The sequence below is a fragment of the Phyllobates terribilis genome, unplaced genomic scaffold (assembly GCF_046119375.1).
Source record: "Phyllobates terribilis strain yellow unplaced genomic scaffold, ASM4611937v1 Scaffold_3__8_contigs__length_932513732, whole genome shotgun sequence".
Taxonomy (NCBI): Eukaryota; Metazoa; Chordata; class Amphibia; order Anura; family Dendrobatidae; genus Phyllobates; species Phyllobates terribilis.
In genome coordinates, this window is record NW_027362763.1 from 467079217 (window position 1) to 467095402 (window position 16186).

General features: G+C 47.5%; 1 protein-coding gene across 1 annotated transcript in view; it reads right to left on the reverse strand.

Moving 5' to 3' along the window:
• Positions 1 to 600: 600 nt before the first annotated feature.
• SEC63 (SEC63 homolog, protein translocation regulator) overlaps positions 601 to 16186 on the reverse strand; it is an 85390-nt gene continuing 69804 nt past the window's right edge. Inside the window, exons 20-21 of the mRNA XM_073675806.1 lie at positions 10429 to 10533; positions 601 to 1021 (exon numbers count right to left, since the gene is read on the reverse strand). Of these exons, the coding sequence (XP_073531907.1) occupies positions 881 to 1021; positions 10429 to 10533 (246 nt within the window). The 3' untranslated portion in view covers positions 601 to 880. The remainder of the gene's footprint in view (positions 1022 to 10428; positions 10534 to 16186) is intronic.

Genomic DNA, 16186 nt, shown 5'->3' on the forward strand with positions numbered 1-16186 from the left:
CATATTCCCCATGGGGATACCACAGCGTCAGGACACAGAGTGAAGCTTGGCACTGCTCTGAAGACCACAGACGGCTGGTACGTTCTCGTCTTGGTACGGTCACAGAGAACATCACTACTCATCCTGACATTTAAGACTTTTCAGAAGTGACTTCACAGCCTCTTAAAATGCATCTTCTACAAAAAAAAGGCATCTTTGCATAAAAACCACACAAACATTCTGCAACTTGTGGTCCCATGATTCACAGAGCCATTCCTTAACCAAACCCATGTTTGCATTGGTAGGCTAGTGGTAATCATGACAATTATTAATTGGTAGGATTTGTATTCTATAGGGGACGTTACACCCCGGTAAAAATAACTTTTGGAGGAATGTTTTAACTAATAAAAAAAGTTGAAGTACAACAATGAATAATATGTGGAAATTACATTAAATAAATGGAAAGAAAGTTGTGTACTTAAGCTATACGTGGCCGTGTGTGAGGAAACAAACCCAACCAAAACCATAGTATTGAAAGTCCTGGGTGAGTGGTAGAAATTATTAGCGACAGACGTATCTCCTGTAGTACAAAGATAAGCACTTTCTAAATTGAAGACATAATTATTTCCATAAAAACCTTTATTTTATTTTCGATGGAGTAAATGCTTCACTTTAAACCGTTTGGCCTTACCAACTCACTAGGTCTTTGCACATGGCAAGGGATTATGTGACCTTGAAAGCCAATGGTCACAAAAGTCAGGATTAGGAAGAGTAACTTCAACTTTATTAATTTCCCCCCAAAAAAGAACAAACTTCTACACTGGCTCTGGTGATTGGAATAGCTCCGATATCAGATAGATGACCATGTGCAAATCTTTTAAGTCCATTTAATTAATTTAACTTAATCATCTTCCTCTTCTTCCTCCTCCTCATCATAGCTTTCTTCAAAGCCCTCACTGTCTCCTTGGTCATCATCACCCTCCATGGTAGTATCCCACTGTGGATGGTTATCAGGTATTGGTTTAGCTTCATGAACTTCCAGCTAGGGACAGAAAAGAAAAAGTGACATTTCAATAGAAATATTTAAGTAGAGAAGGTGGAAGTAAAAGTCATGCTTTACATAGTAGGAAATTAATTAATTAATTAATTAATATATATATATATATATACACATACATACATATACATATACACACAGATATATATACACACATATATACACACAGTACAGATCAAAAGTTTGGACACACCTCATTTAAAGATTTTTCTGTATCTTCATGACTATGAAAATTGTACATTCACACTGAAGGCATCAAAACTATGAATTAACACATGTAGAATTATATACTTAACAAAAAAGTGTGAAACAACTGAAAATATGTCTTATATTCTAGGTTCTTCAAAGTAGCCACCTTTTCCTTTGATGACTGCTTTGCACACTCTTGGCATTCTCTTGATGAGCTTCAAGAGGTAGTCACCGGAAATGGTCTTCCAACAATCTTGAAGGAGTTCCCAGAGATGCTTAGCACTTGTTGGACCTTTTGTCTTCACTCTGCGGTCCAGCTCACCCCAAACCATCTCGATTGGGTTCAGGTCTGGTGACTGTGGAGGCCAAGTCATCTGGCGTAGCACCCCATCACTCTCTTTCTTGGTCAAATAGCCCTTGCACAGTCTGGAGGTGTGTTTGGAGTCATTGTCCTGTTGAAAAATAACTGAAGGCCCAACTAAACGCAAACCGGAAGGAATAGCATGCCGCTGCAAGATGTTGTGGTAGCCATGCTGATTCAGTATGCCCTCAATTTTGAAAAAATCCCCGACAGTGCCACCAGCAAAGCACCCCCACACCATCACACCTCCTCCTCCATGCTTCACGGTGGGAACCAGGCATGTAGAGTCCATCCGTTCACCTTTACTGCGTCGCACAAAGACACGGTGGTTGGAACCAAAGATATCAAATTTGGACTCATCAGACCAAAGCACAGATTTCCACTGGTCTCATGTCCATTCCTTGTGTTCTTTAGCCCAAACAAGTCTATTCTGATTGTTGCCTGTCCTTAGCAGTGGTTTCCTAGCAGCTATTTTACCATGAAGGCCTGCTGCACAAAGTCTCCTCTTAACAGTTGTTGTAGAGATGTGTCTTCTGCTAGAACTCTGTGTGTCATTGACCTGGTCTCTAATCTGAGCTGCTGTTAACCTGCGATTTCTGAGGCTGGCGACTCAGATAAACTTATCCTCAGAAGCAGAGGTGACTCTTGGTCTTCCTTTCCTGGGGCGGTCCTCATGTGAGCCAGTTTCTTTGTAGTGCTTGATGGTTTTTGCAACTGCACTTGAGGACAATTCAAAGTTTTCCCAATTTTTCAGACTGACTGACCTTCATTTCTTAAAGTAATGATGGCCACTCGTTTTTCTTTACTTGGCTGCTTTTTTCTTGCCATAATACAAATTCTAACAGTCTATTCAGTAGGACTATCAGCTGTGTATCCACCAGACTTCTGCACAACACAACTGATGGTCCCAACCCCATTTATAAGGCAAGAAATCCCACTTATTAAACCTGATAGGGCACACCTGTGAAGTGAAAACCATTTCCGGTGGCTACCGGTGCTTTGGTCTGATGAGTCCAAATTTGAGATCTTTGGTTCCATCCACCGTGTCTTTGTGCGATGCAGAAAAGGTGAATGGATGGACTCTACATGCCTGGTTCCCACCGTGACGCATGGAGGAGGAGGAGGTGTGATGGTGTGGGGGTGCTTTGCTGGTGACTCTGTTGGGGATTTATTCAAAATTGAGGGCATACTGAATCAGCATGGCTACCACAACATCTTGCAGCGGCATGCTATTCCATCCAGTTTGCGTTTAGTTGGACCATCATTTATTTTTCAACAGGACAATGACCCCAAACACACCTCCAGGCTGTGTAAGGGCTATTTGACCAAGAAAGAGAGTGATGGGGTGCTACGCCAGATGACCTGGCCTCCACAGTCACCAGACCTGAACCCAATCGAGATGGTTTGGGGTGAGCTGGACCGCAGAGTGAAGGCAAAAGGGCCAACAAGTGCTAAGCATCTCTGGGAACTCCTTCAAGATTGTTGGAAGACCATTTCTGGTGACTACCTCTTGAAGCTCATCAAGAGAATGCCAAGAGTGTGCAAAGCAGTCATTAAAGGAAAAGGTGGCTACTTTGAAGAACCTAGAATAAGTAACATACCTGGCGGCGCCCTTGCATGGTGGTCCATCTCCCACTGTGCAAGAGCGCGCATTTGATCTCCAGTCCAGAATGTCTCTCTGGCTTCCCTCCATGCTGTCTGTTTGTGTCTGTTTCTGCTGCTTAAGGGCGGCGCCCGATCACTTCCTGCTTTTTGTACCTGCTGTGGGTCACACCCCTTGTGCGTCCTCAGCCTATTGCTGTCTGTCACCTGGTATATAACCCAGCTGCTCCAATCAATCCCTGCCTGAGCATTGTGTTTCATTCAGTGTGTGCTTGCACTCTGAAGGTGCCAGGTCCCGTTCTGTGTTTCTCTTGTCTGCCTATCCTGGAGGCTGTATTTCCAGGCCTGTCTGAACACGCTCCTAGCCTGTTCCTCCCACCTTCTAGGGGCCGATTACCTAGACCCGCTCCTGTATCTTGTCTGTCCTGTCTGAACACGCTCCTTGCCTGTTCGTCCCGCCTCTCTGGGGGCCGTATTCCCAGACCCGCTCCTGTATCCCGCTGCAGTGTCGGTCTCTTCCGTACGCTCAGTTCCAGTCTGAACTCTCTCCTATCCTTTACCTGTTTTGCCTCTATGTCCGTTCCTTTCCTTTTTCTGCAGAGTCTGAACTCGTACCTAACTCCTGCTTGGTGTCTCTGTACTCCCGTTTGTGAGTTTGTGGTCCACTCGCTACTTCACTGCAAGTACCCTGTGGGTATCTGGCTCTGCCTTTCCCTTCCTGTCTGTTCCGTGTTAACAGAGCGCTGTCTCGTCCTGCTCTGCTCTTGCTCACCGCTCCAGGCGGTCTCGTCCTGCTCTGCTCTTGCTCACCGCTCCAGGCGGTCTCGTCCTGCTCTGCTCTTGCTCACCGCTCCAGGCGGTCTCGTCCTGCTCTGCTCTTGCTCACCGCTCCAGGCGGTCTCGTCCTGCTCTGCTCTTGCTCACCGCTCCAGGCGGTCTCGTCCTGCTCTGCCCTTGCTCACCGCTCCAGGCGGCCTCGTCCTACTCTGCTCTTGCTCACCGCTCCAGGCGGCCTCGTCCTGCCCTGCTCTCGCTCACCTCTCTGGGCGGCCTCACTCTGCTGTGTTTGTCCGCCACATCTGTGGTTCTGTTCCTGAGTCCCAGTGTGTACTGGGTCCTATCTCGCCTGTGTTCCTACCTGCTAGTGCCTTCCTGTCTGCACTCTAGCCGTGCTTGCCTGTACCCCCCCCTGCCTGCATACCCACCTGCCTGCATACCAGTCGTGCCTGCCTATTCCCACCAGTCTGTGTGCCAGCCTAACCAGTCTGTTCCTGTATTCCCCTGTGTGGGTCAACAGCCGTGTCCGGGGTCTGTCCTGGAGTAGCACCTGGTCCCTCTGCTCGGTTCCTCCTTGGTGCACTGGCGTCGTATGCCGTCGTGCGACCCTGGTCGGATCAGGTGAATACCTAGTTACGCCCCTCCAGGCATTCACTCTCCGGCACGGTCCAGTGGAATCACACGCACACGCCGCTCAGCCCGGGCGTGTGCATTACAGCATGCTCAGGCCATGGTTCCCGTTGAGCCCCACGGCCTTCGTTCTCTGAGACGTTTTCCAGCGAATACATGCATTAAAAATAAATAAATACAATTTTTTTTTCTCTAGCTGAGTTCCTGGCTAATTACGCACCCGTCCAGATGGATCTATCTGCTCTCGTTCCTGCGGATCCGCCACGTTACTATGGGGATCCAAGACAAAGTCGTGCATTTGTGGAGCAATGCATGCTACACTTCAAGTTCTACCCTCTATGTTTTCCCACCGATCGGGTTAAGGTGGCATTCATTATGTCTAACCTAGCGGGTGATGCCTTGGAATGGATCAACCCCCTATGGGAAACACAGGATCCTATCGTCCTGGACATAATGGCCTTCCTGGTGGCCTTTCTAATGGTCTTCGATGATCCTAACCCGGAGGCTCCTGCTGAAGCTTCACTTCCCAATATCCCGGAGCAGCCCCGATGGGTAATGTGTGTGGGTAGCGCAATAGTCCTCCAGCCCAATGAGACTACTGCCCACCCAGAATCCTCACAGGGTGACTACGCTCTCCGGAATACTTCTCCCAACCTCAAGAGGCAGTCCAGACGTGCTAGACGTAGAGGCAAGCCGTCACGCCAGGGTCTGTCCTCCCTGAGACCTCCTGACCCCAACCTTGAAGTCCCTACTGAAGCTTCATCTCCCTGTATCCCGGAGAAGCCCCAACGGGTAATGTGCGTGGGTAGTGCACCAGTTCTCCTGCCCGAAGAGACTACTGCCCATCCAGACTCCACACAGGAGAACTTCCTGCACCCGGCATCAGATTCTTCACCCACTTTAACCGGTGTGCATGTCCAAGGATGCTCCGAAGCTGTGATTACCTCAGAGTCTGTGCACCTCTACTACCTGGCGGAGGACCCCCAGTTGCCTCCTGAATCCTCCGGGATACCACTCGATGACAAATGGAGAGAGACTTCTCTACACCTGGTACTCGATACTTTGTCCGCTCCGTCCTGTGAGCCTGACAATGGGTACCCCAAAGTGGTAGTTACCCCCGAGTCTCTACACCCCTCCGACCAGGCGGAGGACCTCCAGTTGTCTCCAGAACCCTTCGGGGTGCTACCTGGTGGTGAATGGACAGAGACTTTCCTATACTCGGTACCCGATACCTCGCCTGCTTCGTCCAGTGAGTCCGACCTAGTGTACTCTGAAGCAGATGTTTTCTCCGAGCCTCTGCACTCTTCTGACCCGGCGGAGGACCTCCAGTTGTTTCCTGAATCCTCCGGGGTACCACCAGATAACAAAGAGACAGTGATTTTTCCTCATCCTGTACCTGATAACCCGTCTATTTCTTCCTGTGAGCTTGACAAGATGTACCTCGAAGCAGAGTTTACCCCCAAGTCTCTGCTCCCCTCCAACCCGGTGGAGGACTTCCAGTTGTCTCCTGTACCCTCTGGGGTGCCACCTGAAAATATGTGGAGAGAGACTTCCTTGTGTGCTGTTCCTGGTACTCCACCCGTTTCGTCTGTTGCTGAGGATGGCTGGATAGGAGGTAGCATCCTAGCTAACCAGATGAGACCAGTTTTTCCTGTGGACAGTGGGAGTGATCTCCTTGAAGTGAAGGATTGGCCCTCGAATTCCCTGCGGAAGATTCTGGCAGGCCTGAAGAAGAGGGGGCGTAAGGGGGGGGGGGGGGTACTGTAACATACCTGGCGGCGCCCTTGCATGGTGGTCCATCTCCCACTGTGCAAGAGCGCGCACTTGATCTCCAGTCCAGAATGTCTCTCTGGCTTCCCTCCATGCTGTCTGTTTGTGTCTGTTTCTGCTGCTTAAGGGCGGCGCCCGATCACTTCCTGCTTTTTGTACCCGCTGTGGGTCACACCCCTTGTGCGTCCTCAGCCTATTGCTGTCTGTCACCTGGTATATAACCCAGCTGCTCCAATCAATCCCTGAGCATTGTGTTTCATTCAGTGTGTGCTTGCACTCTGAAGGTGCCAGGTCCCGTTCTGTGTTTCTCTTGTCTGCCTATCCTGGAGGCTGTATTTCCAGGCCTGTCTGAACACGCTCCTAGCCTGTTCCTCCCGCCTTCTAGGGGCCGATTACCTAGAACCGCTCCAAAATCTTGTCTGCCCTGTCTGAACACGCTCCTAGCCTGTTCCTCCCGCCTTCTAGGAGCCGATTACCTAGACCCGCTCCTGTATCTTGTCTGTCCTGTCTGAACACGCTCCTTGCCTGTTCGTCCCGCCTCTCTGGGGGCCGTATTCCCAGACCCGCTCCTGTATCCCGCTGCAGTGTCGGTCTCTTCCGTACGCTCAGTTCCAGTCTGAACTCTCTCCTATCCTTTACCTGTTTTGCCTCTATGTCCGTTCCTTTCCTTTTTCTGCAGAGTCTGAACTCGTACCTAACTCCTGCTTGGTGTCTCTGTACTCCCGTTTGTGGTCCACTCGCTACTTCACTGCAAGTACCCTGTGGGTATCTGGCTCTGCCTTTCCCTTCCTGTCTGTTCCGTGTTAACAGAGCCCTGTCTCGTCCTGCTCTGCTCTTGCTCACCGCTCCAGGCGGTCTCGTCCTGCTCTGCTCTTGCTCACCGCTCGAGGCGGTCTCATCCTGCTCTGCTCTTGCTCACCGCTCCAGGCGGTCTCGTCCTGCTCTGCTCTTGCTCACCGCTCCAGGCGGTCTCGTCCTGCTCTGCTCTTGCTCACCGCTCCAGGCGGTCTCGTCCTGCTCTGCTCTTGCTCACCGCTCCAGGCGGTCTCGTCCTGCTCTGCTCTTGCTCACCGCTCTAGGCGGTCTCGTCCTGCTCTGCCCTTGCTCACCGCTCCAGGCAGCCTCGTCCTGCTCTGCTCTCGCTCACCGTTCCAGGCGGTCTCGTCCTGCCCTGCTCTCGCTCACCTCTCTGGGCGGCCTCACTCTGCTGTGTTTGTCCACCACATCTGTGGTTCTGTTCCTGAGTCCCAGTGTGTACTGGGTCCTATCCCGCCTGTGTTCCTACCTGCTAGTGCCTTCCTGTCTGCACTCTAGCCGTGCTTGCCTGTACCCCCCCTGCCTGCATACCCACCTGCCTGCATACCAGTCGTGCCTGCCTATTCCCACCAGTCTGTGTGCCAGCCTAACCAGTCTGTTCCTGTATTCCCCTGTGTGGGTCAACAGCCGTGTCCGGGGTCTGTCCTGGAGTAGCACCTGGTCCCTCTGCTCGGTTCCTCCTTGGTTCACTGGCGTCGTATGCCGTCGTGCGACCCTGGTCGGATCGGGTGAATACCTAGTTACGCCCCTCCAGGCATTCACTCTCCGGCACGGTCCAGTGGAATCACACGCACACACCGCTCAGCCCGGGCATGTGCATTACAGAATATAAGACATATTTTCAGTTGTTTCACACTTTTTTGTTAAGTATATAATTCCACATGCGTTAATTCATAGTTTTGATGCCTTCAGTGTGAATGTACAATTTTCATAGTCATGAAAATACAGAAAAATCTTTAAATGAGAAGGTGTGTCCAAACTTTTGGTCTGTACTATATATATATATATATATATATACATATACACAATTATATATATATGCTACAATTGACAAGCGCACACACACACACACACACACACACACACACACACCTCTGCTGCATCAATGAGCGAGCACACACCACTCTGCCTCATCCATGCGTGTGCTCACACACCCCGCTACACAACACACTGCTGATACATAAAATACTGCTCTGCTACATCAATGCACATGCACAGTTCTGCTACATCAACTATAGCTATCTTTGACAGTTCATCACGAGACCCTGTAAATTAGTTCAGGTAGTGTAACTTAGATAATATTTCTACCATATGTCCAATATTCCATTTCAACCTGGTGCCACAAATAAATATTTGACTAATGCAGCAATAATATCTAGGTCATGCTACCTTTAAGGGATATTCCAATTTCCAAGATCCTATCCCAATTTGTAGTAGGTGCAATAATATGATTATTAGCAATTACCTCCAATTAGAGATGTAGCATAGTTCTTCTGATTCACTATGTCACTTACCCCATGTGCAGGGCATTGCAGTAGCTTAGGAAGGTATCCATGGTTACGACCACTAGCAACTAGCTAACTGTCACTATTTGCCCTGCACATGGGGTAAGAGACCTAGCGAATCGTAAAAACTATACTACATTTCTAATTGGAGTTATTTGCTAATATTATTTCACCTGCGACATACAGGAATGAGATCTTGGAAATGGAAATACGCCTTTAAACTTATATGATCCTTTGATGACCCGTCAAGGTTACCCGGGGACAGGAAAACAGGTTTGAAATTAGTAACTGGGGTTTCTATTAGTTGTAACGGAAAATAAGGAATAGTTATTGTTAAAGGGAATCTGTCATACCTGTATGATGTCTTGTCTAGAAAAATCATCTTTTATCCCTCCAGTCTTCCAGGCTATGGGGCGTACGCTGCCCGGAAGATAAGACTGCCTTCGGTCTTCATTATACAAGATTTCTCCTCCATTTCTCTTCAGTTTCCATTTGACATCATATGCACGGACGGAAATCCAGTGCCTGCCCATTCTGCCTCCATCTTTCTTCTGCACAGTTCCGCCCTACTATGGGCACGGTCTTCAATTTTGATGTGCATAGGCGCCAGAGAGTTGCTGTAACTTCCAGTCCCAGTGATCTCCGGCACACAGTAAAGGTGAATTCCCCACAGTGCAGAGGAGCGACGGCACGCAGAATGAGCAGGCGCGGGAAATTTACGGCTGCGCACATGACGTCAAAGGGAAACTGAAGAGAAGCGGAGGAGAAATCTTGTATAATGAAGACCGGAGACAGTCTTATATTCCAGGCACCGTACGCCCCATAGTCTATAAGATCAAAGCTATAAAAGATGATTTTTACTGAACAAGGCATCATCCAGGAGGCATACAGGTATGACTAATTTTAGCTGTATACAACCTGTATGCCCAGATTAATAACTCAAAAAGGGAAACAGATTCCCTTTAAAACTGGGGTGTAATTGCATCTAAGCTCTTGCTTCCACATGGGTTGCAAACTTCTGGAAGAGTGCAGAAAGTTTTGAGCACTGAACTTCTTATATGCCAGTTGCTTTATGATATACCATCCCTTGTTCGTATTAAATTGTAGTATGAATATTACGGATTAGAAAGTAAGTTATAATTGCCCACATTATTATCTATTTCTTATTGTGGACATACTGCAACGAAATATCACAGGTTCTTACATTAGTTGTGTTATAGAGGTAATGGAAAAAGTGATGCTTTGGCTTCTGTGTTAAATAGAAAGCGGATTTTGGGGACTAGTAAATTTAGAGAAATAAATAAAAGTCTGATACATGCATTGTGTCTATAACAAGTCCTTGGTAGGAACAAGTACATAGTACTTCCCAATAAGTGCTAATAGGAACGTCCATTTATTATGTTTACTAATATAGCGACATCATATTCCAGAGCACGTCACATTGTCATCGCTGTCCCCATTGGGGCTCACAATCTAGACTCCCTATCAGTAGGTTTTAGGAGTGTGGAAGGAAACTGGAGAATCTGGAGGATAGATAACCTGTTGCTAGATAGGCGTGTAGCGTCTTATTCCCCTCTCCCTACTGAAAGCTGGAGTGCGCATGTATATAGGAAAGGTGAAAGAAAGAACACTCAGCCAACAATTGAAAACCGCTAACAGTTATCATGCTTAATAACTACCGATTCATATTCTATAATTTTACAATGATTTATCACTTTTTTTCTGTGCTTCGGTCATCTTACCTTCAAAGGTTTAACCTGATCTAGACCCATGTAAGAATCGGACCTTAAGAACACAGTGTATTGATAATTTCCAGGTTTACTTGGTGCTGGAAATTTTAGCTCCACCTTAAAAAGAAAAAAATATTATGGAAAATTAATGAAAAAATAATGTAAAACTACATTGAATATTCATGTAAGTGTGTAAATAGTCTTTGACTTGTTTTAAAGGCAATGTACACCAATCGAGGATTTTCTTCCTTCATTATGAAATACATGCTTGTTACCTAAAATCTCCATTTGTAATTTGCAAGGTTTCGCTTTCTCAGCTTCTACAGTGGTGGCCAAAAGTATTGGCACCCCTGCAATTCTGTCAGATAATACTCAGTTTCTTCCTGAAAATGATTGCAATCACAAATTCTTTGGTATTATTATCTTCATTTAATTTGCTTGCAAGGAAAAATCACAAAAAGAGAATGAAGCAAAAATCAAATCATTGATCATTTCACACAAAACTCCAAAAATGGGCCAGACAAAAGTATTGGCACCCTCAGCCTAATACTTGGTTGCACAACCTTTAGCCAAAATAACTGCGAACAACTGCTTCCGGTAACCATCAATGAGTTTCTTACAATGCTCTGCTGGAATTGTAGACAATTCTTCTTTGGCAAACTGCTCCAGGTCCCTGATATTTGAAGGGTGCCTTCTCCAAACTGCCATTTTGAGATCTCTCCACAGGTGTTCTATGGGATTCAGGTCTGGACTCATTGCTGGCCACCTTAGAAGTCTCCAGTGCTTTCTCTCAAACCATTTTATAGTGCTTTTGGAAGTGTGTTTTGGGTCATTGTCCTGCTGGAAGACCCATGACCTCTGAGGGAGACCCAGCTTTCTCACACTGGGCCCTACATTATGCAAAATTTGTTGGTAGTCTTCAGACTTCATAATGCCATGCACACGGTCAAGCAGTCCAGTAGCAAAGCAACCCCAAAACATCAGGGAACCTCCACCATGTTTGACTGTGGGGACCGTGTTCTTTTCTTTGAATGCCTCTTTTTTTTCCTGTACACTCTATGTTGATGCTTTTTCCCAAAAAGCTCTACTTTTGTCTCATCTGACCAGAGAACATTCTTCCAAAATGTTTTAGGCTTTCTCAGGTAAGTTTTGGCAAACTCCAGCCTGGCTTTTTTAATGTCTCGGGGTAAGAAGTGGGGTCTTCCTGGGTATCCTACCATACAGTCCCTTTTCATTCAGACGCCGACGGATGGTACGGGTTGACACTGTTGTACCCTCGGACTGCAGGGCAGCTTGAACTTCTTTGGATGTTAGTCGAGGTTCTTTATCCACCATCCGCACAATCTTGCGTTGAAATCTCTCGTCAATTTTTCGTTTCCGTCCACATCTAGGGAGGTTAGCCACAGTGCCATGGGCTTTAAACTTCTTGATGACACTGCGCACGGAAGACACAGGAACATTCAGGTCTTTGGAGATGGACTTGTAGCCTTGAGATTGCTCATGCTTCCTCACAATTTGGTTTTTGGTTTCTCAAGTCCTCAGACAGTTCTTTGGTCTTCTTTCTTTTCTCCATGCTCAATGTGGTACACACAAGGACACAGGACAGAGGTTGAGTCAACTTTAATCCATCTTTACTGGCTGCAAGTGTGATTTAGTTATTGCCAACACCTGTTAGGGGCCACAGGTAAGTTACAGGTGCTGTTAATTACACGAATTATAGAAGCATCGCATGATTTTTCAAACAGTGCCAATACTTTTGTTCACCCCCTTTTTTAGGTTTGGTGTGGAATTGTATCCAATTTGGCTTTAGGACAATTCTTTTTGTGTTTTTTCATTGAAGACAAATTAAATGAAGATAATAATACCAAAGAATTTGTGATTGCAATCATTTTCAGGAAGAAACTGAGTATTATCTGACAGAATTGCAGGGGTGCCAATACTTTTGGCCACCACTGTATATAGTATAGTACATAGCAAGCTGCAGAATGCGGTTCACAGCCAAATCTGTCAAGACAACTCAGGACCCAGGGGCTTCTCTGTTCTCCTGAGGGATCATCTTCACCACAATACATCAAGTCTGGCAGATTTTGAAGAATCATATCTAGTGTTGAGCATTCCGATGCTGAAATATCGGGTATCGGCCGATATTCGCGGTATCGGAATTCCGATACTTTTGCAATATCGTATACCGGAATCGGAAGTTCCCATAATGCAATGAGCCATTTTCATTTTATTCAGCCAATGAGGATCCTAAGAAGTGTGGGCACATCCTGTTAGGCATGTAGGCATCTTAACTAATGGCATGGCTGTGATTGGCTGCTGAAATGATGTCATGATGCACTATAAAAGCCGCCGCCGCCATTTTGAGCTCACTCTGCTGTGAATTCAGTTAGGGATAGGACGCTGTTGTTCTGAGGGACAGTTTTAGCTACCTATTTGGTCTATTCAGCTTTACACAAGCTACTTTATAAATCGCTGTGTCTTGCAGCGCTAGTGCACAGTTCTCTGTGCTGTTCACCGCTGTCTGCAAGGTCTGGTGTGTGAGTGCAGCTCACCCTGCAGTGTGTGCTTCAGCCACGTCTGGTTATAGTGCGCTCAGTGTGTGTCACTGCCTCATACATTGTCCTTTTTTGCCAATTCATAATTTTTCCTGATATCTCCTATTAGTGTGGTGGTTCCATCCGTATTCAGCTAAATTGGTTCCAAACACTATATAGGAGTAGATAGAGAAATTTTTTTTGGTCTTGCAGCGCTAGTGCACAGTGCTCTGCATCTGTACTGTTCACCGCTGTCTGCAAGGTCTGGTGTGTGAGTGCAGCTCACCCTGTAGTGTGTGCTTCAACCACGTCTGGTTGTAGTGCACTCAGTGTGTGTCACTGCCTCATACATTGTCCTTTTTTGCCAATTCATAATTTTTCCTGATATCTCCTATTAGTGTGGTGGTTCCATCCGTATTCAGCTAAATTGGTTCCAAACACACTATATAGGAGTAGATAGAGGAGCCTTTCTGCAGCATTGGGCCCTGCAGCCCCAGCCAGATTAGTATTAGCCTATTTTTTGTAGCCTCATCTATTGCATTGTAGGTTACCTTCCTACATTGTAATAGCTACAAAAAGTTTGTGATACTATCGTTATTACATCTTTAGGCACATCCAGTGTCTTTTTGTGACAAAAAAAACCTAAATAAAGTTCACCAAACACTCCACTTTACAGTTGTGTAGGCCACATTAGCTCATATTAAAGTCTAGTCCACACTTTATAAAATTAGTGTTTTTTATACATGTTAGCAGCTGTTCAGGAATAAGCACACTAAGCCCTTAGTACTTTTCTGCCTATCTTTATCAGTCTACCAAGATGAAGAAGGCAGGGAGTAAGGCATGTGGTCGTGGGCGTGGAGTTTCTGCAGGGAGAGGACGTGGGGATTCTGTGCCTGCTGCGGGCACCAGTGACTCAGCATCCCCCAGTTTTACCAGGGAACAGTCCTTTATGCGCAGCTTTGTAGGAGCTAGCCGTACCCCACTGCTGCAGGAGGACCAAATTGAAGCCGTTGTCGGATGGATGGCAGCTAACGCATCGACTTCAATTAGTTCCAGATCCTCTCAGGTCCTGAGCACTGAAGAGCACCCATCTGTCTCTTCACCACCTGCCAAATTGCCCAGGCAGTCAGAGAGCCCTGGACAGGAGCCATCTCTACTTCTGTTCTCTGAATCTCTTGGCTTGGAAAGAGGGGGCCAGCCAATCAGAATTCGAGAATTTGAAGAAGAGGTAGTATGCAGTTATGCGCAACCGTTTTGTCTCTCTGAATCTGAAGAGGCGGGTGGGCCAGTGCCTATGGTCAGCAGCACACCTCAGTACGCATCTGATGATGAGACTCAGGTGCCACTTTCTGGTGCGTACTGTGCTGTCGAGACTACCCAGGAGAAGCAGTTGTTTGAAGAGGGTGGTGTAGATGATGAGGTCCTTGACCCATCATGGCGTGAGGGACAGGAAGGTGGTGGGAGCAGCTCTGAGGAAGAGATTCCCCGAACAGCCCAAAAAGGAGGGAGAGGGAGGGGGCAGACTTGGTTGCCTGTAGCCTCCACTTCGGCACCCATTAGGAGCATGGCTCTTCCAAAATCCAAAGCGGGCGCTCCCAAGGCTTGCAGTGCCTGGTCCTTTTTTGACACAGTTGCAGATGACATTTGCTTTGTCAAATGCAAGCTGTGTAATCAGAAGGTGAAAAGAGGGAAAAGTGTCAGCAACCTCAATACCACAAATATGTGGAAACATGTGCGGACCAAGCACGTGGTGGAGTTACAAAAACACACTGAAGACCTAGGCCAACCTACAGAGCCACCTACCACCTCTTCAGCTCGTGTTGTAGCCTCTTCCTCCAGCTCACACACAGCTGGTTCGGCTTCCTCACAGGATCGCCATGGAAGAATCTCTGGCACTGTTGTACAGAGACACAGTGTAATTCCACCCACAGCACCACTTTCCCAGTCATCCTCACACTCCCAGGCCAGTCTACAGCCATCGTTAGCACAGGCATGGGAGAAAAGGCGCCCATACTCGGCAAACCACCCCCGAGCACAGGCTCTGAATGCTAGCATTGCTAAACTATTGGCCCTTGAAATGCTATCATTCAGGCTGGTGGAGACTGACACATTCCGTAACTTTATGGCATTGGCAGTCCCACAATACAACGTGCCCAGCCGCTTTTATTTCAGCAGGCAAGCAGTCCCTGCCCTGCAACATCATGTGGAGGGAAAAATTAAACATGCGCTACAAAACGCCGTCAGTAGCAAGGTCCACCTGACCACCGATGCGTGGACCAGTAAGCATGGACAGGGACGATACCTTTCCCTCACTGCCCATTGGGTAAATGTTGTGGAGCCGGGTACAGATCTTGAGAGTGGCGCTGTACGTGTTCTGCCAACTCCAAGGATTGCAGGAATCCAGTCTGTACACATTGACTCCTCCTCATACTCCAGTTCCTCTGAATCAGCGCTGCAGGAGCCGTCACGGTCTACCTCCACATCGACCCGTGAACGGTTGGTTACCTGTTATGGTGACCAATATGAGCACAGCCGTGGCCAAACGTCAACAGGCCGTATTAAAATTAATTTCTTTGGGGAATCGAAGCCACACAGCGCAGGAGCTCTGGAATGCCATCAAGCAGCAGAGCGACGTATGGTTTGTGCCAGCGAATCTCCAGCCAGGCATGGTAGTGTGTGACAATGGCCGAAATCTGGTGGCAGCTCTGGGCCTAGGCAACCTCACTCACATCCCATGTCTGGCACATGTGCTCAACTTGGTCGTGCAGAGTTTTTTGAGGGACTATCCGGATCTTGATGCACTGCTTCACAAGGTCCGCATAGAGTTTGCTCACTTGCGGCGTTCCAGCAATGCAAGATCACGCATTGCAGCTCTGCAGCGCCGATTACGTCTTCCGGAACATCGCATCATATGTGACCTACCCACCAGGTGGAATTCAACGTTACATATGTTGGAGAGGTTGTGTGAGCAGCAGACAGCAGTAATGGAGTACCAGCAGCAGCAGGTGCAAACAAGTCGCAGTGCGCGCCGTTCACACTTCACCACCACTGAGTGGGCCTCTATGAAGGACATTTGCCACGTTTTGCGTGCCTTCGATTATTCCACGCGGATGGCGAGTGCAGATGATGCACTAGTCAGCATGACTATCCCCCTTATCTGCATGCTTGAAAAAACACTGCAAGCACTAAGGGACGAGGTTTTGGAAGAGGTGGAGGATGAGGAGTCACAAATG